This window comes from Podarcis liolepis (assembly GCF_965112155.1).
Source record: "Podarcis liolepis genome assembly, chromosome: 10".
Lineage (NCBI taxonomy): Eukaryota > Metazoa > Chordata > Lepidosauria > Squamata > Lacertidae > Podarcis > Podarcis liolepis.
Window position 1 is genome coordinate 17,969,903 of NC_139562.1, and position 23,044 is coordinate 17,992,946.

General features: G+C 42.3%; 1 protein-coding gene across 1 annotated transcript; it reads right to left on the minus strand.

Moving 5' to 3' along the window:
* Positions 1-492: 492 nt before the first annotated feature.
* On the minus strand, positions 493-22,921 carry IL17RA (interleukin 17 receptor A; the record flags this gene model as incomplete). Its single annotated transcript, XM_083461778.1, has 13 exons — positions 493-5,461; positions 6,192-6,233; positions 7,074-7,175; positions 8,431-8,533; positions 9,260-9,337; positions 10,274-10,434; positions 10,517-10,564; positions 12,393-12,519; positions 14,342-14,469; positions 16,156-16,302; positions 17,642-17,666; positions 22,509-22,698; positions 22,812-22,921. The coding sequence occupies 13 exons, from the start codon at positions 22,919-22,921 to the stop codon at positions 4,029-4,031; spliced, it is 2,694 nt and encodes an 897-aa protein (XP_083317904.1). The 3' UTR covers positions 493-4,028.
* Between the last annotated feature and the right edge of the window lie 123 nt (positions 22,922-23,044).

Here is a 23,044-nt window from a genome sequence, read left to right on the forward strand (position 1 = left end):
ACTGAAGGCATGCTGGTTATTCTCCTCTTGCTAGGTGTGCAGTGTACCCATATCCAGGCTGGCCTCTTGAGTGCAGCTAGGTAGCTTGCCATTAGTTAAGTACAGTAAACCCACAACTTACATGGGGGTTACATTCTGGGGATCACACCTAAAACCAAAATCGTGTATATTCAAAACCATTGGGTTAAATGGTGGGTGGGATTGCCAGAATCTTATTTCCTAGTTGCTCACCCCGTTTCCATTTACTTTTTATTTTTTTGCCAAGTGCATAAAGCTGAGCACACAAAAGTTAAATGTACACATGTAAATGTACACAAAAGCCTTATTCTGCAGGAAAAATTAGCCAGTCTCTTATCTCCCTGCCCCCCTAACATCCAGCCTCCACCAGTCCTTATGTAAAGTGAGAAACAGAACAAATGCCACTTAATTGATTCTCTGGATACGTAACATATCATTTTCTTTAGTAACAAATATTTAGCAAAGAGCTAGAGATATGCAAAATACAATATATTTTAATCAAGTTATTACCAATGAAAAAGGCATAGCAAAAAAGCAAATTTATTAAAAATACTGTACAGCTGTAATTTGCTATTGTAAAATGGACCATGTACATTGAAGGAAACTGCTGAGTGGTCTCTAAAACAGGCTAAGAAGTCATGCAGTGGAACAGGCATCAAGTCTGCACGTGTTCATTTTAATACACTGGCACAATTTTCAAGGCAGTCGGCCTGATGGGCCATGGAGAACTGATGCTTGGGGGTCACTTTCCTCTACCTCACCACAGGTGCTATTGTGCTTTGGCTGAATTGGTTACCAATATACATGGATGCTTTAACAGCCTGTAATGACTTATCTTGCAGAGTCGCAATGTAGAGAAGTGAAGTCCACTTTGAATAACCTTATTCAGTCACTAACATTAACTAAGCCAATATAGGGACTTTCCAATGAACAGTGCAGCTCACCGTTTACAGTGTCTTGGTTCCACACTGCAGAAACTGTTTGCTGCATCTTGATGGTATCTGGTGCAACACTTCCTTACACCTAGGTATGCAACTAAGTTTTACCCGGATTAGACCCACTGAAATTAATGGAGTAAAATAGCCAGGGCTATTGATTTCAATGGATCTACACATGAACAGGATTAGCATTGAATAAAACCCCTAGTTTTTGCTGGCTGTAATCCCCTCCCCTCTTTCTCCTGGGCAACACCTATATATGTTGTTATTTTTCCTTTGTCCCAGGTCTATGGCAAATTTTATACAGAGCCATATTTTGAACTGAGTAACAGCTGAAAGAACAACATTGGTTCTGCCCACGGCCATTGGCAAAAAGTTCTCCTGCCAAGCATGTACTCTCTCCTTACTACAACCGCTTGCTTCCTTTTGCCTGTCTTGGACTGTGTAGGGAGACAGCAGATGTGGCGCATAATGGGAAATCGACAGAGCAGCTAAAGTGCGGGTGCATATTAAAGAGCCCCTTGCCTGTGATTCAGAGGCTGCACACTCATTACTTTTGACATGGTGATGCTTCTGCAAACACCATCCCTGTGGTGAGTTAAAAGTCATATTGTGGATGGAATCGGAAGGCTTCACACACTAGCTATGTTGAGTATAACCACATAATCCTCTGCTTCAGCATCTTCCTAAAATACCCCCTTCTAAATTAGGTTTGCCTAGATTCTTCTGGTATATCATGAAGAAGTATCCTTTACCAAAATTAAGTGCATTCTGAAGATTGCTTCAGCAGTTTTGATTATCCATAATTCAAAGACTGCATAAGGAAGCTGCCAACACATTCGCAAGAAAATCCCTAAACTCAGGCAACTCTGCTGGGACTATTTGTGACATGAAAAGAAATTAATTACTGCAGCATTTAAAACTGGGCAGAGCAATTACTTAATGCAGGGCTTCAAATCAATACAACAGCATTTTACCTTATTGACCATAAGATTAATATAGAATAAGAGTACAGTGCTTGCTGAGGAAGATGGCCTAAAACATTTGTCTTGATGTGAAACATTTTGTCCTAATCATATGTAAAATGATTTGGAGTTCATTAGTTTTCTGGAGAAGAGGGTCAGCAGCAAGGCAGCACCACATTATGCAGGAGGGTGTAAACCTAACTGGATTGCAAAGAGCTCTGAAAGTACAATTCCAAACAGGGTGAAGGGGTAACAAAATGGCAATTGAGATTCAATGTAAGGGATATATATTGGGGCAAAAAGATCCTAACCACATATGTATTAATAGGACCAGAACTGGTGGTGACTATTCAGGAAAGATATTAGGTTTGTCCTGTTTTGATCAATGTGTCACTTCAGTGTGCTGTGGCAGTGAAACAGAGCTATTTCATGCAAGGAATTATTAGAAAAGGAACTGAAAAAGTGGGCAGTATTGAAGTGCTTTTTATGTAAGTGTGACACACTATGAATATTGTGTACATATCCTAGAGCTGGAAAACTATAGGAAAATGTAATACAAATAACCAAGGGGTTACAGAACAGCTAAAGGAGTACTGGGTTGTTGTTTTTAGAAGGCGACCACAGTGCCTGGAGACAAACAAGTTGTGTATTCACAGCAGTGACCAGAGGAGAAATGACCAGTGGGAGGAGTGCAGAGAGAAGAAATGCCATGGTGCATCTGTAATAGCGAAACTGGATGCCTTTATCTGCCCCAACTACAATAAAACATGTATCTCCTGTATTGGCCTCTACAGGCACAGCATGCATTGTAACTCTCCCAACAGTTTGACTTTACCCCTGATGACATACTCTTCCACTGTCTCTTGAATCAGGCAGATGCCAACAATTGAAAAAAAAGACTAAGGAGAGACATAAGGAGAGGTTCATAAAATTATGCAACGATTAGAAAGATGTTCTTCCTCTCAATACTACATTTGCAGATAAATCAATCAGCAGCAGATTCAAGACAGGCAATGGAAAGTACTTTATACAATGAAATTATAGAATTCACTGCTAAAAGATGTAGCAATAGCTATGGAGTGTAAACCCATAAATTGCTATTAGCCATCATAGCCTCGTAGAACTTCTAGGTCCAGAGGCAATATGTTACTGACTACTATTTCTACTAATTCTAAGTATTGGTGCTGACCTTTAAAGCCCTAAATGGCCTGGGTCCAGTATATCTGAAGGAGCGTCTCCACCCCCATCGTTCAGCCTGGACACTGAGGTCCAGTGCCAAGGGCCTTCTGGCGGTTCCCTCCCTGCGAGAAGCCAAGTTACAGGGAAACAGGCAGAGGGGCTTCTTGGTGGTGGCACCCACCCTGTGGAATGCCCTCCCATCAGATGTCAAAGAGAACAACAACTATCAGACTTTTAGACGACATCTGAAGGCAGCCCTGTTTAGGGAAGCTTTTAATGTTTGAGGCATTACTGTATTTTAATATTTGGTTGGAAGCAGCCCAGAGTGGCTGGGGAAGCCCAGTCATATGGGCGGGGTATAAATAATAATAATAATATTATTATTATTATGGGGCAACAGCAGCAGGTTGGGGCTGTTGCTTGTGGGCTTCCTTGTAGCATCTGGTCCTTCACTATGGAAACAGGATGCTGCCTGGACACATCTTTTATCTCATAAAACAGAGCTCTTGTGATGTTTCCATCACAATCATTTTATATTGGCTTGTTACCGGGAGCTTACTGAGCTATCTGGTCCATTTCATCTGATCCTCTGAGGCCACTTGTATGCTATCTGCTTGTAGCATTAATTTTAAAAAAATGCATTATTTATAGGTTTGGTATCTACCTCCATTTACAGGCAGATTACTGACGCACAAGAATGCTCGAGTATATGCAGCAGGATGGCTGGGCAGACAGGTAAGCCAAGCTGCCAAATTTCTGCTGTCAGCTCATCTACGCATTAGACTTCACAAAAATGTGTGCACAAGATTGCCTGAGGGAGGATGTCTGAAATGTCTGCATTCTAACCAACAGTCACTTCTTTTTTGGCAAAACAGAACAGGTCCTGGGTGGAAGTATGGGGCATAGTTAGCCATCCTACCATGTGATCCTAGCTGAAGTGCTGCTGAATATTCTGAAAAAGCAGCTGCTGCTGAAGACTTTTTAGACTGTCCAAGACATCTGGGGAGAGGTGTTGAGCAGACCCATGTCCTTCCTGCCCTTGCTCTTCTTCTTCCTCCAGGGGGCTGTCAGAAGGCAAAGGGGAACATCTGGAAATGTAACCCTGGTCTGACTGCACCGACTGTCTTTGATCTTTGCAAGACTCATCAAAAACCTGCTGCTGTTGCTCATTAACATCTTCTTGGCAGAGAGGTGTTTCAGAGGGCAAAATGCTTTGTTGATAGAGAGAGTACATTAAGCTCTCCAGCTGCTGCTTCACATCAGCTGGCAAGGGGCGGGGGTTTGAGGACAGATCTTCTTGAAGGATGACATTGTTTCTCCTGGGGGTGCTAGTTTTCATCATGGGCATTCTTTCTAGCCAATCTTCATTGGTCAGCAGTTGATGGCTAAGTATCTCTGTCTCTTCTGTAAGGGCAACTGGCATTACTACCTGAACCTGGGAGCAGTCAGCAGGAACAACCAGGGTCTGGAATGCTAGATCCTCTTGTGGTAGTAGCTGGGGTAACAGCCTACAAGCTCCTGACTCATCTTCATTGACTAAGAGGTTGACCAAGCAACAGCTATTGGGATCAGGTTCCTGTGGAAGCAGTTGCCGTTTCAGAATTCCTCCCTCAGTCGGGATTAATTCCTCAGAGAGATCCCCATTCAGAGACTGAAGGTCATCTTCATACTCAGGGCAGGCATTCTCTCTCTTAAACCAATCAGGGTGCTCAGACTGCCATTTCTGGAACTTCTGCACTGCCTCCTTTAGTTGTCTCCCACTGAAGCTTTCAGCGTAGTTCTCAGGTGAGATCTCTGGAATCTGATGTATTCTCCCTGGTTCAAATTTCTCCAGATCCTGAATCAGGAAGTAAACTTCCTCAAACTTGTCCATCAGTTGGTACTTGGAGGTGACATTGAATGGATCTGGAATATCTCTTTCACTGCTTATGCCCTCAAAGTAACAGACTAGGTACATGCCAAAACAAGCTGGCTGTTTAAAGTCTGGTAGGATCAGATTCAATGCTGGAGTGAACATATCCCCTATTGGTAGCAGGTTATCTTGCTTGAGAGATACAGTTAACTCCTCACGCCCAAGCATGGCCTGCCACTTGGCTCGAGTACCCCGGGAACACAAGATGATGATCTTTGAAGAGAGTGCTTCCATTTCCTGTTTTTGCCGTGTCAGCCAGCGCACAGCCCCCATCTCTGATATTTGACGTTCATCCAGCAAGTCTAGGACCACCTCAGTACCACAGACTGTGATCATGAACTGAGCAAACTTCATCACAATGTCTACATAGAGCTTGTGATCAGCAGAATACACAATCCAAACCTTACGAGTCTTCAGGGGTGGAGGAGACTGTGACATGCGCAGAAGTTCTGGAAAATTGAGATTTTTTTGTTAAAAAAGAAAACCACCATGAGTTGCTGCACTGCACATGTGGAAAGCCAGAATGCAAAAATTTGGAACCGAATATGCTTTCTAAGCTGTACAGAATACAGGCATGTGTGTTCAAGACCTTTTAGTACATGTAAGCCATGCCTTATCACCATTTAACCACCAAAATATAATCATAATACATAAAAATAGTAAAAGAGCTAACTTCCCCTGCCACCATCTCAATTCATTTCTGTACATAAAGCCACTAATTATTGTATTGGTGATGGTGATCACAAAAGTAGAGATGATGCTAGTCTTAAAGAGTTGTTGGACCTTATGTATGCACATTCAGATTTGTTTTAGAATATGGACTAGCATTAGCTGTTAAAATTTTATGTATGCCACACACTAAAGACTTATTATGCAAGAGAGGTGACAGAAAACTAGAAGAGACAATGCAGAGTTTTTAAGTCACTAGGAATAAGTTTTGCACACTCCTTGCTACTTCATGGCTTCAGTCCTTTCATCTTCCCCAGGCCTTTTTTCAAGTTCACCACCACAGATGTTCCCAAAAAACATTCCAAATATTTTATTGCCACAAATTTCTATTTATACCTGGCACATGTGCTATCCTAATAGTACATACAACAAAACAATTCCAAATTCTCTCATCCCAGGTTCCCAGATTGCAAATTGCACTGACCCAATAGAAACAAAATGTTCTCTTACCATGGTGGGTACCATCACTACTGCTTGTTCCTGAATGTGTTACTAATAGGGAAAGAAAACAATAGACACATCTAAGAAGATCTGATAGAATATACATTTGGTCTAGGAATGACAGTATCTTTTGAAGACTAAGCTGAGACAGCGGTTCTAAGACCCAACATCTATGCCTAAAAATAACTGATGTCTATAAAAATGAATAAAGGTGCTCTGACACCCTTATTCATTTTTATAGACTTCAGTTATTTTTGGAGTGTCTTGCACTGTTAATGAGTTATTTCCTGTTTGTTTGGAACATAGCCTTTCCCTGCCTCAGAGCCTGGGAAGAAATTTCAGCAGCCACATGGGATTCTTGAGGATTGCTTGTGGTGCCTGTCCACCCTGTAGTAAGGACACTCTAACTAGGGAAATACAAAACAGCAGGTGGATATTTCAACTTTTAGTATGTTGTTTCTTACGCTAGCCTGAGTGTTGTCCTGACCCCTCCCCACCAAAAAAATACCCCCAAACCCTTTGCAATTAAAGTTTGTATGGAGTTTTTGCTACTTTTGCATGCTATCTTCTACTGAGATATGTTTCTTCTCTAAAGTGTAATACAAAAATTATTTATCAGGCTAGACCAACAAACCATAGGAATTTGGTTCCTGTGGAACTTGGGGTATCCATACAACTAAATGCTGAAATACTGACTTCTTCACAGGCTCAACATCTAACCATAGGTAACAGTATGTAAGGAGCCATGGGCTGGATAAGACATTCTAACTGGGTCAGTTTATCTCTCTGTGTTGCATGCAAAGGCCAAGTATCCAGAAAGGTACGAGTGGAGAGACAATGTGGGAAACCAGCTGGCAAATCTTCCCATTACATTTCTGACATTTTTCATACCTTTTTGCCTTCGAGCAAGCCAAATTACTGAAGCGACAGCTGATCCAACTATTAAAATGCAGATGAGAGTGAGGCCCCAGGGCAACACCACAGAAAGATTATCTGCAACATAGGAAGAGCATAATGTAAGGAACATTTCCACTGCTGCAGTAATTAGACCATGCAAAACTACCAAACCACTTGGGAGTGAGGTGGATGCAACCTCCCCCCCCCAGCTATTAGCAATAAGCAGCAGAATTACTTTGCATTTGCTCAGGTCCAAAAAATAACAGGGTATTTCTTGCTTACATCTTTACTGAGCCAAGAATTATTGGCAGAAACAGCCCCATATATCTGAAGCCACATAAAGAGAATTGATCTTCTCGATAGCTCAATTGGTTAGAGCGTGGTGCTGATAACGTCAAGGTCGCAGTTTCAATCCCCACACAGGACACAGCTGCACATTCCTGCATTGTAGGGATTTGGACTAGATAATCCTCAGGGTCCCTTCCAACTCTATAATTCTATGGTTCTAAGTGAAATTATCGTCCCTCTCCAGCTCCTTTCAAGAGGGGTAGAACAGGCCCAGCTGCTTTATGACTTTCTTATAAGGTTTGCTCCTTTCACCCAACCAGAGATTCTTTGCAGTTGGTTCCTGTTTGAGTTTTGGATTCAAACTACTGTTTTGAACACTACTTTTCATTTCTGGGTTAGGCATTATTCTCTCTCCTGCTTAGTTTTAGGCTGTTAAATTAGATGGTGCAAAACAATGCAAATAAACCAAACTTGATTAGATTTATCTTTTGGGATGTTTTTATTGATATTATTTCTAGTTGTTTCTAATGTTTTAAAAATGGTTATATTGATTGTTCACTTGATATGTAGTTAGCCACTTTGGGCACAATTTTGTGGAAAAGTGGCATTACAAGTTAGCAATTAATGATGATGACAATGATGGATACTGAATAAGTCATTCAGCCCCTAATCTATAACTTCATCATACAAAGGCAGCAGCAGAACCACATCTGCTACTCTTGTGAGGAAGGATGATTTCTGTCTTATTTCCATTGTTATCCCATCTACCTGACATTCAGAAGACATCTTAAGGCAGCCCTGTTCAGGGAAGTTTTTAATGTATGACATATTAGTGTATTTTTGGTCTTTGTGGAAGCCGCCCAGAGTGGCTGGAAAAACCCAGCCAGATGGGCGGGGTACAAATAAATTATTATTATTATTATTATTATTATTATTATTATTATTATTATTAACATTTGCGCACATATTAGTGGGAACTCTACAGGTCTTAAACTTTGACTTGTTTTGTAACAAATTCTTGCAACAGTTAATTAGCTACACAAATTCAAAATGAAGACCGTACCAACTTCCTTTGTTGTCCCGTAAGGCAAGGTAGTGGGGAGACATGGGATGGAAATGGAATGCCTTATACAATCTGTGGCACAACGTGCAAAGAATGGTTGAATCTGGAAAGAAAAAGACAGGAGAGAACAACTTTAGCAGTATCTTTGATACTCTAACACTTGGTGTTTCTGGAGCAAATTGCATATTGTGTGGAATTAATTGCTCGCTTTTGTAATGGACACACCTTTTAGAAAGGAGAGCAAGTCAACAGTACCATATTTACTTGTGGCCCCTTGATTAGGCATTTTGTTTTGTCATCTTCAGACTGTGTCATACTAAATGTACGGATAGTGAAGAAGTGTCTGAAAATAAAACCTACAAATGGATACAGTTTTGAACATAAAGCGGTATGCGTTCATGTTAAGCAGAGATTTTAGTAGAATGGGGTGCAAAATTCACAGCAAGACAGCAGGACATATTATTGCACAGTGTGCTTCATGTGGGGCTGTCCTTGAAGACGACTGAGAAACTTTGACCGGTCCAAAATGCAGCAGCCAGATTACTGGCCAGGGTTCCATTTAGAACTCATGTAACTCTTTTTAAATCAGTTGCATTGGTTGCCAGTTCATTTCCAGGCACAATTCAAGATACTCTAGTGAAGATGAAATGGTGAGGTATCAGCACTATTAAAATAATTCATTATCGTTACGTTGTATAACTTGTAATAACCAGAGATAAGATGATCACTGGATAAATAATTGTGTTTGGTTTTAAGCACTGACAGGGTGATGTGGAACTGGCATGGCCCCTCCCTTCTTTATTCAAATAAGAAAAGCAGCTCACCATACCTGCACCGTGTATTTGCAACAAATCTTCAAGTTTCTCTCTAGTTTGACTGTGACGTTCATTGGCTGCAGCAACTCCTTCTGCAGAAACCAAGAGACAAAGTGGAATTCCAAGGTAAAAATCACAAAGAGCTTGAATGAACTCAGGAGAAATAATGAGTAGTAGCACAGAAAAAAATGAGAAGCATTTGTCATCTCAAATACATTGTGCCTCAAATATCCCAGTGATGCCTCCTAAGCACAGGTGGGTTCAGAGTAAGAAATCAGAGTTAAGGAAGAACTTATCATGAACTTCAGGATAGTTGCTGGGTCTAGTGTGTTCCTAGATGGCCAGGTAGCTGCTCTGGCTAGGAGTGCCTCTGGCTAGGATGTGTGCATGCTCTGGTGCATGGTGGTATGTGCATGTGTGTGTGAGAATGTGCGATGGCAATACTCACTTTTTGACCACACTCATTATTGCCATGCAGCTCTTGAAACTGTCACAATGAGGCAATGAAGTCCTTGGGCTGAAAACAGTTAGCTGCCTCTAATCTAGAGGCACTGAAGGGCAGACATAAGTAGAATAAAGTAGGGACGCGGGTGGCGCTGTGGGTTAAACCACAGAACCTAGGACTTGCCGATCAGAAGGTCGGTGGTTCGAATCCCCGTGATGGGGTGAGCTCCTGTTGCTTGGTCCCTGCTCCTGCCAACCTAGCAGTTTGAAAGCAAGTAGATAAATAGGTACCGCTCCAGCGGGAAGGTAAATGGTGTTTCCGTGTGCTGTGTTCCGTTTGCCAGAAGCAGCTTAGTCATGCTGGCCACATGACCCGGAAGCTGTCTGCGGACAAACGCCAGCTCCTTTGGCCAATAAAGCGAGATGAGCGCTGCAACCCCAGAGTCGGTCACGACTGGACCTAATGGTCAGGGGTCCCTTTATCTTTACCTTTAACTTAGTAATTGTTGAGGTGGCATTAAATACAAGCACTTTCTAAAATAAGTGTCTCAAGCGGGGAGGAAGATGGAGAACAGCTTGATTACCTCTGATATTTTCTGTGTCGCCTTTTTACATTCTACTCCATCTTCTTGAAAGCTGGTCACATGGACGAAGTAACTGGTTGACTCCATTGCTGGGTTAAAGCTCACCAATAGTGTCTCATCATCTAGGCTTCTTCCAGCCAGGCTGGGTTCCCATCCACTGCCTGCATATATCAATATCATCATGAACTGTGAGTACTTTAAATAGATTTCCTACACTTCTACCCATACTTAAACAAACATTACCTAATTGTAGACATGGGGCTGTTGTTTTCATGATAGGGTCTGTGCAATCTGCAACAAAAAGACAGAAGGATTGCATTTATGTCCAGAAAGACAGAGTACAATAGGCAAGAATTTCTAGCTAAGTACCACAAATATATACAAGTGGAAGAACTCTTGCTGGGTACGTTAAGAGAGGGGGCACTAAGTTACATTTGATGGGCTCTAGGGTGACTAGACATGAAATTTAAGTTAGGATAATTTGCTTTATCTAAGGTACCCTTCATCCAAATGGCTCCTAGGGCAGTGTATGACAGCAATCATAAAATACAATAAGCCATCATAAAACTTTATCCAGAACTTTACCAGCTTATACACTGAAACTCGTTTGCTTGAATTCAGGCTAAGTCTCAGAAACAATTAAATTGACAAAAGAAATACAAGTGCTCAGCATTGACACAAAGTAATTTCAATACTGCTGAAAGAGAGAGAGAGAGAATATTTTGGGGGAAATAAAAGTCCAGCCTACATTATGAAACCAAGGTCAGAGTCTAGTTGAAAAACGGCAACAAGTAGTGCTGACCACTTGAGTTTGTAGGCAGCCTAAAGAATGTTAATTATGTTTTGATCACTGGGCTACTGAGGTTAAGCACTACATTGTTTAGAAAATACTACACTGGTAATGAATATAAAGATCATGTTCTTTAGAGACTAACATTCATGTAAACACACCCCTCCAGGCTTACAATGCAACACACAGCTTATTTATATGATTTAGTTGTTTTTCTGTGGTCTACCTTTATATGTGTCCTCAATTTTCCAAATTGCAAATCAACAGCAGCAGCAACAGCATCACCATTATTATTATTATTATGTGTGTGTTCCTTTTATGTTCTTCAAAACTGATTTGCCAATATTTGCCCATTATAGTTCCTGTTTATCTTCCATCTCTTTTTCTTTGTTCACACCACTTGCATCAGTTTCTTTCTGCTGGGTCTATGTTATTTTGCAAGCCCAGAATTTCTTCACATATTTCCTGTTTTTGTCCTTTCAGTTCCTTTACTTTGAAATTCTCTCCCATCTGACATTTGAATTGTCACACTGCCTCCTGTATACAATAAGTTCTTTAAAATGCCCAGGCCCTCCCATCTTAGTAGGTCTTTCCTCCAGCCCCTCCAGAGCTGGTGCCCTCCAGATACTATAGACTACAATTCCCATCTCCCTGACCATTGGCCATGCTGGCTTGGGGTGGGAGTTGTACTTGAAAACATCCCAGCACACCACATTAGCTATTCTTGCTTTAGTCTTCTTTCCATTTCTTATTTTTCTTTAGATACAGATTGGAAACCTGCTGGTAGGGCCAGTCACTTAAAAAAACTTTTTGTATAGCACTATAATATCAGTATCAGCAGCACCACAAAGTCATATCTGCATCTGAACCCAGTCCCGCCTCGTGATGGAGAAATTCATTTGATCTGCATTTTAAAGTAAACCTGATTTAATTCACTGGTCCCAGACTTATATATGAATTGGAATGCACTATTCCTAATTTTGTGATGCAAAAATGAACCTTGTGGTTCAAGAAAGTAAAGAATGCATACCTTATGGCAAATAATATGTACAAAATGTGTGTTTTCCTATAAAATGCTCCAAAAAGCAAAAACGGTCATGTTTTGTGGGAAGAATGTGTATAAAATTCCTCCAATTTAAATTCAAAGTTTTCATACATTAAAAAAAAATCAACTGCAAAAAACTGAATGGACCTACAATTCATTATATGCAAAAGAGAGTGAATGGAAAATAGCTCTTCTATCCATCCCTAGTCTAAAAAACATGATTTTACTACATGATAAGCCCAATACTAAATCCCATCATTACCATTACAAAGAGGGTCCTTTACCTGGTACTGTGAATGACACAGATTTCCGATTATAGTCTCCTGGAGTACTTAATTTGGGCAAGTGATGAACAGTTACTTGGTATCTTTGACCTGGTTCTACCTCAAAACGATTGAAAGAGAAACTCCACTGAAACAACAAAAAGAGGAAAGATCTGTCAACCAATACCAGTGTGATGAAGTTAAAAACCAAGATCGCACAGAACTGCAACACCGGAGTTATAGTAGAAAAATGAAATAAATAATACAAAATCCACAGGCATGATACAGGAGGGATGGAGGGAGAGAGAGAGGGGAGATCTGAACATCAAGGCAGAGTGATTAGTTTGTTCAAGTCCAATCAACTAGTCTCAAACCCATGCAACCATTTCTCTACTTCTGAACTGTTCATTACTTTGCTCCTTGTGGATGGAAAAACTTACTCCTTCCTCTCTTCCAAATGCCTTCTAGAATTGTATAGCCTTGTTAGGTCAACAGAGTATCAGTTGGGGCACTCTTCTGCTTACTCTGCTCTCTGATAAAGACCCCTCTCTCCTGCTGTTCTGATTAAGGAGGGATGTACTCTCGAAGTCTTGCAGGCAGGGCTGTTATATTTATTATCTGTATGGAGTGCCTAACTAATTGCTGGCACTAAATGAACATTTTTAATAGCAGCCTTGGAAATACATTTAAGAATGGCTGTCCTCCTCTTCATGCTCTGCTAGTGTCCCCCCCTCCTGCTATAAGGTAGTGAGTAAGGCAGGGGGGACGCCAGAGAGACAGCGGCTATAGGGTGACAAAAGCAGTGGGTTATGTCCAAGAGAGCTGATAGTGCATACATCCCCTGGGGCAGACAAAACCTGTGGTGCCCCCTTCCCTTTTCCCTTGCAGTTTTTCCAAACTCTGGTCCCACTCACTCAGATAAAACAACAATGTTTACAATGTTTACAGGCAGTCAATGTTACAGACCTGCCAAAGCAGCAGAAACGTCAGCAGCAAATGTTGTACATCTTACTCTCCACTGCCTTCTGGGTTTTACAAAATTTAAATATTGCTGCTTTCTCCCATTGAGCAATTTAAGATGGCTTCTGTTACCAACAGAAAAAGCAAAGGAGTTGGGAGCAGCAACTCTTCTTACTTTGGCAGTAGCCAGTCATGATACTCCTTCTCTCTCCTGCTTTATGCTATGAGTGCTCCCAGTTTGAGCTCTCCCTCTCCCTGTCTCTCTCTCTCACACACACTTTAGGTCAGGGACAGAGAAAAATCATACTGCTCCACTGCACTTCCCCAGGTGAGAAACAGAGTGGATCCCCGTTGTCAGGGAACTGCCATCGGAGCTAGAGGCGGAGGGAAGGCTCCAGAGGGATGCCGGAGAGGGTCCCAGTAGGGAGAGAGGCAGCCCATCTGCTGGGGAAGGAAATCAGCGTAACAACAGTGGAGAAGGGGGGCAGATGGGGGAATCGGAGAGGAAGCTCCAAGACTCGTCGCCGGAGACCAGCGGAGAGAGTATGGGTACTCCGTTGCCCACACCTTCCCTGCGCAGAAGACTTACGCGCAGGGAGAGTAGGAGGAGACTTGGCGTCAAACAACTTTTAAGCTGGAAAAGGTTCAAGAAACGCCCACTGACGGATTCTGCCAGCGACTGAGACAGTCACGATGCTGGAGGCTGTTCAGTCAGAAAGGGTTTAACCAGGTAACCTCGCCAGCAGTGGCGGCAACTTACGCACGAGCAACCCCTAAATCCATTACACCCGTGGCTTCTGTACAGGTAATGCACACACAGCAGGGGCTGTGTAGGAGTCATTTTTATTTGCAGCAGGCAACCGGGCATATTCTTACACTACAAGGCTGTTCTTAAGCACAAAGCTGCCCTGTTGCTTTGGGGATTTTATATCTTCTGCAGGCAACAAGCCAAGAGATTCTGAGAAGAGGAAAAGAAGCAGAACATTTGTAATACCTCCATGATCACTTACCCGACCGCCACCGTTTGGACGGACTTGGAACAAGAAGTTGTTCTGAAGATCAAACTGAGCACAGACCTGCTGGTTAGTGCTCACCTGAAGCACAGCCAATTCTGCCCCTCTGAGGTTCTGAACACTTCCTGGTTGGTGTATGGCCAAGGTGGGAGGGAAGAAAAAGAGGATTTGTAAGGAAACAACTTATTTCTGTTTGTGACCTCTAGAGGAAAATAAATGTTCATACTGCAGCCTGAGCATCTGACTGCAGAGGTGGAAAAACTCAATCCTGGCTTAGAAAAAGAAATGAAAGGGCAGGCCCAGGCTTTTCTTAATATGACTACATCAGCCTGTAGAAGATGCACTAAGGAATAGTTTATTTATTGGAGGGGAAACCGACGAGTCATAGCTTAGTGACAGAGAATATGATTAGCATGCAGAAGGTCTCTGGTTTAATCTGTTTTCTCCAGTTAGGGATCTCAGGTGAGGAATACCTCCACCAGAGATTGAACTGTCAACAGGCAGAGTAGACAATATTGATCAATATGGATCAATGGTTTGATTCTGTGTAAGGCAACTTCATTAGCTTTCCAATCTATCTTTTTATTTATCTATTTATCTATTTATCCTGCAAATTCCAGTGTTTAAAGTGATCGACAGGGTCCATGAATACTACAACTGTACTACTGCCTTCCCTGCCTGAAGTGAAATACCACCACTTTAACAGTCAATCTGCTCTGAATTTCTTATATTTTTTGTTTCTGAAAAGGTGTCCAAGGGAGGAATTTCTGTATTACTAGATTGTTCTCAAGTCTACCTGTGTCCCAAAGTCTACCTGTGTCCCATGCTTTAACATGCATGTAACCATGTGTTGGTTAACATGCATGTAACCATGGGACGCGGGTAGCGCTGTGGGTTAAACCACAGAGCCTAGGACTTCCTGATCAGAAGATCAGCGGTTCGAATCCCTGCGACGGGGTGAGCTCCCGTTGCTTGGTCCTAGCTCCTGCCAACCTAGCAGTTCGAAAGCACGTCAAAGTGCAAGTAGATAAATAGGTACCGCTCCGGCGGGAAGGTAAACGGCGTTTCTGTGTGCTGCTCTGGTTCGCCAGAAGCGGCTTAGTCATGCTGGCCACATGACCCAGAAGCTGTACGCCGGCTCCCTCGGCCAATAAAGCGAGATGAGCGCTGCAACCCCAGAGTCGGCCACGACTGGACCTAATGGTCAGGGGTCCCTTTACCTTTACTTTAACCATGTGGGATATCTGGAGATTTTGGGAATAAATGTATTATTCCAAAACACAAACAAAACAGTGCCACTTGAATCATCAAGATGGAATAACTACAGAGAGTAAAATGGTTATGGTAAAAATGAGACTTAGGCTTTACTTCTCCCAACAGCTGATACTTTACTTTTTTCTGATCTGATACATTGTGTGTGTGTGTGTGTGTGTGTGTGTGTAGAGAGAGAGGGGGGGGGAATGTTACAATTATTGGCAATTGACAAATTAACCGGTATTGTCAAGTATTTGCATTTTTCTGTAGCTCTTTCCACCTAGACACTGAGGTCAAGTGTGACTCCTGTTAATTTAGATAGCCAGCATGTGCCAAGGTTTGCTTCCTCTGTCGTGCTTGTAAGAGCCTGCACTCTGCACAGTCACCTAAGTTCTTCATCATGGCATCATGCAATGGTCAAGCCATTCACAAAAGCTTTTAAATGGCAGCTCTGGGTACTACTGCTGGGCCAAACGGATAGTGCTACATGCTACAAAACCCTATTTATCATTAAATGCCAGCCCACTCAAGTCTATATTAAATTGCCCTTTGCTTACCATCAGTAGCCACCTTCCATTCTATCTTCAGCACAGGGAGCAGTTTTTCCTCATTATCCAAGAAAGTATCAATATGAACATCTACGGAACTTGGGGCTGACGGAGTCCACTGTGAAGCCCTGAGCCAGCTCTGATCCATGCAGGTACCTGCCAGTTAAACAATAATAAACTTAAGGACCATTTTTGATGTGGCCATTGATTTTTTTTGGGGGGATGATACCTTACTTGCATCCTCCCATACTATTATGTTTAGCAAAATTTAGGAAGCTACCCAATTTCTTACAGGAACAAAAAAAGAAGAAGAGGAGCTTTTTGGGTCACGTGAGCACAATAGCACTTGCTGTGTTACACTGGCCATTGAAAGAAAGCTAGGAAAAACTTAAAGGAGTGAATCCAATGGCGCTCACCCATCATTAGGGTCAACAGTGAACATATACATAAGCCTCTTGGCTAAGTATTTCTCTATAAACACACTTTCTAGGAGGAGCCACAGCAGGGGGCAAATATACACAAATTGTGCTTTGAGACACACATGATTGGACAATCTGTACAGGTCAATAAATTTGTTTATAACAGTCTGAATATGAATAGTTTTTGAATTACTTTCATATTTCAGTTTACTAAGAATGCCAGTTTTCTAAGAAGATAACATGTCTCTACATCTCTGCCTGTTTCCATGAAATTTGGAACTGGGGATCTCAAGGAGTCTCTCTGCCCTCATTTTACCTACAGTTCCAACACTTCTCAACCTGACATAGGCTAGGTCTACCCATACAGCAAAAATGAGTTGAGAATAAGATGGCAGTATCCTGAAAATGTGGAGCAGCATGTCCCAGAAGATTATCAAGTGGGGGAATCCTATTTCTGAATATTCCTCCATGTAAGGAAACAAAAACCTTTCTTGTAAGTAGAAAAGTTGCACAGCAAGAGTTGACTGGGCTAAAGCCAGCTACTGTGGGTTAAAAAGATTATTATAGGGGACTTCGTGCATGTGATAGAATCCAAAGAAATCCTCCACCTAAACACTGAACTTCACTTGTACAGTCCACCCAACCATCTCATTCTGCTGCATGTGAAGGTCTGACTATTTTCAACATGGAAAAAGAACTACTAGTGAATGCACCATGAGGAAAAAGTGCAATATATAAATGAGGAATTGAAGCTAGAATTTGACATATTCAGAGTGGGGATTGCTTCCAAGTAAATATGAATGAATGAATCAATTTATTTCGGTTACTGACTAGAGTGCCAACATATACAACAACAGAGAGCAAGTAAACATGCACAAGATTGCTCCGCATGCTGCCTATTTGATATTTTCCCTCACTCTCCCCAATGAAGTAATGGTTTCTTGGATTTCTACGCTGACATGCATAAACACACACTTCACTGATTTTCATTCTGTAAAATTACAGTAAGGAAACAAAGATTGAAGCACAAACCATCTAAAAAGATTTTTTTAAAAAAAGATAACCAATATACTTACTGTTTCGCACAAGGCAATTTAAACCCTGCAGGAGAGAACACAAACATATTAATTGAGAGGAACAATTCCTATTCTCAGCGCCTGATGAAGCCAGGTGCAAAAAGAGAAAGGTCATTTATAGTTAGAATTCAGTTTGGTTAAACCAGTCAATGATATGGTGGGAATGTGTTTAAGTATTTATGGTGCTAACAGTTGTTTTTTAAACAACCAACCAACCAACCAGACAACCAGTTCATATATAACATGACTGATCTAAAAGTTTGCTTTGGTTAACAGCCATGACTTCTGCACTTGGATTATATGACTAGTGCTAATGAATTTAAACTCTACTGTTTAATATACCCTTGTGTGTAAACAGTGATCAGTTGTTTAAAAAATACTACCATCTGCTTTAATCAGGCTGGTTCTCCTTAACAACCAATAAACTAGGCACTCTCTGAATGCAGACCAAGTACTGTTCATCAAGATCTCTTGTTTGAGAAATCCCAACGCAAGAACAGTGGCAAGAAAAACTGATGAGCTATGCGGAATTGGCCAAGTTGACATATAAACTGCGTGACAAGGACAATTGTGAGTTCAAGGAAGAATGGGAACTTTTTACAAATTATTTAAAAAGACAATAAAATGATTTGGACTCCTTGGCAGGTTTTGAATAAACATCCACAAATTTATTAGTTGACTACATGAGAGATATGGCAATGATATGTACAATTTTATAACATGCAGAGAATAATATGTGCAAAGAAACCAGAGAGGGGAACTGAGGGAAGTCCTGGGGGGGGGGGAGAGGGAGGGAGAAAAAAAAGGGGGGAATGTAAATGGTTATGCTGATTGATGGATAATTGTTTGTTAAAATTGTTCAATAAAAATATTTTTTTTAAAGAGGTCTCTTGTTTGAGAACATAACATGACTAGTCACCCAAAGATGGTCATACAAGACATGGAACAACATAGCAACCTAATAATTAAAGAGGGTATACAGTCAAAGGCTGTGTTTGGAAGTCATAATTAGCCATGGTTTAAAACACAGGGAATTAATTTAGCACCCCCCCCCTCTGTGCTTGCATGTCCCACCTCTTTTTCTCTGGTGTGGCCACAAGGAGTTTGAAGGTGTTCACTTCCATTTTTGACTAACCACAGTTTTGTGTGTCATCTGAGCCCTAAGAATGTGGCTAATCTTAACATCAGTTTGTTGAAAAAAGTCAACTTCATATCTCACAATTATAACCCATGGTTTGAAGTTGCCTTGTTTCAAACAAACCATAACCAATATTAAACAGTTTGTCAGGTTGGGAACTAGGAGGATACTGTTGACAAAGATAACCCACCAGCACTAGTGGTAGGATTCACTGTGATATTATATTCAAAAATAACTGAACAAGAACCTTTCTAACACCTAAGATACAAATATTTTTACCTTATCCAGACTATTTATTTTAACCATGCATCACAACAAGGATGAAGGGTCAATACACTGAAATGATAGAAGTAATAACTGTGGACATAGTATTGTGTAGCTCATATTCCTTTCAGTACTTCTTGAACACACTTGAAGGAAATATTACCAGATGTTTGTTCACTACCATTAAGAAGTTAGGCTAATCTGCCGCATAGCAGTACGGTTAAAAATAAAAGTATGCATCATCTCTAATCTGTGAGAACGATCAGAACAAGTTCCATAAACCACAAATATTTTTTTTAAAAAATTGATATAATGATATTAAGTGATGACTCACAGAACTGTATGACTGGATTGTTTTCAAAAAGTGTCATCTATGCACAGAATGGATTCCCTATAGCCAAATCATCTGTAGCATATAAAGCTACGTAGAAGGAGAATTTCTCATCAGAAAATGAAAAAGGAGGGTGAAATGAGCAAGATATCTTACATAGCAGAGTGGCTAAGATGGTGCGCTGGAAACTCCCTAGTTCAAGTATCACCTCAGCCATGAACACGCTAGGTGTCCTTAGTAAGCTACTCTCTCTCTCAGCCTTAGTGCCCCATCCTTAGCACTCCAGTGGTCTGGTATGATGCAAGTTCTAATCAAACAACATCCAAAGGGCAACAGGCAACAGGCTATCCACTTCTATCATAAAGTACAGTGGTACCTCAGGTTAAGAACTTAATTCGTTCTGGAGGCCCGTTCTTAACCTGAGGTACCACTTTAGCTAATGGGGCCTCCCACTGCTGCACGATTTCTGTTCTCATCCTGAAGCAAAGTTCTTAACCCGAAGTACTATTTCTGGGTTAGTGGAGTCTGTAACCTGAAGTGTCTGTAACCCGAAGTACCACTGTACAGTTTTTGGTAGAGCATGTTCAGGTGTTTACTGAAATGTTACACTTCTCAGTTGACAACTACTTCTTGAACATTGCCTCAGCTTCTCCAATCTGTAACCAAGGGAAGCTTCTGAAATTTGCTTGGCTTGGCTTAAGCCACTTGTATCATCAGCTGTGGTTTCCGCAAGAGTTATGAAAAATAAAATTTCTGATAAAGAGCCTGTTTGGTAACTTCCGATCTTATAAAAGATTTCATGAGCTGCTGTTTTTGTGCCAGTGACAGATAAAGAGAAGCTGGTAGACCTATGATTTTTTTTAAACTTCTGAAGAAGTATGTAAAAGAGCCAGCTATATCAGAGCAAATTGTCTAAAGATCCTAATACTGGAGACTCTTAGAATGTGTTTAAGTTAAGCATGTGTCTACTAAGGAGGGCAATTAACAATGTAGGATAGTAAAGGCATTAGAGACCTGCTCTACCACTGTTAATGTTGTTCACTGCAGGAGATGTGGGAAAGGAGATGGCAAAAGGATGCTGGGAAGACTAGCAACACTGAGTAAGACTTCAGTCAACATCAATAGGAGTAGGAAGCCCTTGTATTGGTACAGTGTCATATATACAAGCAGGGTTCTACAATTTTTTATTAGTCTTGCTGGCTGAGCTAAATTAAGTAAGTAAGTACCGTAGTTGCCTGTTCACTTCTCTCTGGGCAAACCTTCCAAGTCTTTACCAAGGAAACAGACTGCTGCTGCTGCTGCTTAAAGGCAGGAAAAGCTAGAAGGGGTGTGTGGCGTTTGCCCACTCATTATTGAGATGTCGTACTGGGGCGGGGGAGAGAAAGGGTTATGAGGTTGACTAAAAAGAAAGCCCAGGGGCGGAGCCTAACTGTGTTTAAGGCTCAGCACAGGGGCTTTGGCAGTTAGTTGGGTTGGTTTCTTGTGGGTGGGAGGCATAGGAGTCAGAGTGAGTTATAGACAGAGGGGAGCAGAAAATGAATCGGATTACAGTGTTTCAAAGTATTTAAAGCTTGTTTGCGTTCACAATTAACTAGAATCTTTGTTAATACATTACAACCTGACTGAGTCTGAATATATTACCGGGAAACCTGGTTGGTGGTAGAGGAAGAGATAAGCTGTGGTGGTGCAGGGTCTTACTAGTTTGGCCTTGCATAGGCAAGACCCTCAAGGCATTTTGGCCATGCAGGTGCCAAACAGTCCCTATTCTTTCTCCTATCTGCAAAGCTTAGGAGGTGGTGAGAATCACTATGCAACTGAAGAGATGTCTCCACCAAATTTCCCAGGTTCAAAGTTGGGAGGAAGGCTGGTTGCTCATCAGTTACCAGAAAGTTAACCATGTTCAGTGTTGTTGAAGCATGCATGACTCTACACAAATGTATGCTAATTAAAAAAAGAATGCTAATACAGCATTAATCTTTCACACACACACACACACACACACAGTGGCGTAGCGTGGGTTCTCAGCACCCGGGGCAAGGCAAGTAATTTGCGCCCCCTAACCCGTGGATTTTAGCACTCGAGTCTCTTCCGCGCCCCCCCAGATGTTGCGCCAGGTGCAGCAGCCCCCCCCTGCACCCCCCACGCTACGCCACTGCTCCCAGCACAAGTCTTCATGACAGCCATCCGAAGGCTGGCGGCGGGAGGAGGTCTCTCCGCCCCACCGCCAGCCTTCGGAGGAGGTCCGAGGACAGTGGGGTTCCTGCTTCCTCCAGGAGGGCCAGCCAAACGCGCCCCCAAATGTTGTGCCCGGTGCAGCTGGCACCCCTGGCACCCCCACGCTACGCCACTGCACACACACACACACACAGAATAGGGCTTTAATGAAAAGCGAAGCATGGAAGTTTCTGACTGAATTATCACTATTGGTAAAAGAGTACACAATCCTTTAGTCAGAGATCACTTGCAGAGGTAAATTAAAATACAAATACTACTTCAGGAAGATAATGTTGCCATCGCAGCACACTCAATGCTTTGATTTTAGACACCTGTAATTCCTCCAGAGAAGCTCTTTATTTAAGCCATTGATCTGTGGACCAACTAAGGCTATTCTTTCCTAAACAGATACAGTAGTACCATGCAAGGAAAAAAATGTTCAAACACCACCACAATTTTCGGAAAAAAAACCCGTTTTACTTTGCTCATCTCACAGAGGTGGGGAACCTGCAGTCATGGCTAAGGCTGCTGGGAGCTAAGTCCAACAACACATGGAGGGACACACACATTATTATTCGGAATAATTTGTTTCTACAGCACCATCCAGGTATCTGGAACTTTACAAAGGCAGGTCCTTAACTAAATAAACACAAAGAACAGAGAAGCGGGGAGGGAGAGAATGAAGGCACGGGCAGGCAATCCTCGGAACAACCCTGCGAAGTAGGTCAATACAGAAACCTTTACATTAACAAACTGGCGACGGCTCGGAGTGAGAGACGGGCTTGTCAAAAGCAACCTCCTGAGTTCCTGACAAGTAGCAAGAACCCGAACCGAGAACTTCCGCATCCGCAGCCTCGAGTTAACTACGACGCCGCTTTCGAAAGAGCCGGAAAAATGAACTTTGGCCCCGAGAGACTTACCGGCTGGGAACAATTGAAAACTGGCGGGTCTTCGAGGAGCTTCAGCCCTGAAGCAGCGGGCAAAAGTCCCAGAAGAAGTGTAAGGGGAAGCGAAGCGGCGGCGACGGCTCCCATCCTCGCCATAGCCGCTGTCGAAGCGAGGCCACCGGCTACACTCGCTTCGTCCGCCCCCAGTTTCCGGGACCAAAACCTGAGAAGGGAGAACAAGGGCGGAGCTTAGGAAACGCACCTAAGGAGGAGCGAAGAGGGAGGGGCGTGGCTAAGTTCTTCAAAAGGCGGGCAGGAGCAGAAGTGCGGCTTTACCTGAGGCGGCGCGAGGAGCTGAGCTCGGTGACGGGAGAAGGAGGCGTGGCTTCAGCGCCATGGGCGCGAGAGCGGGCGGTTAGGAGAAGGAACTGCCAAAGGCGTGGCATCGCCTCTTCGCCCGCTTTCGTGTGCCTGTTGTTACTGCTATTTATTCGCTTCCCCGTGGCTCCTGACGCCTTGCAGTTTTAGCTGCCTTAGTACATAGGTCCCTAACGTGTGCTTGTTCCGTT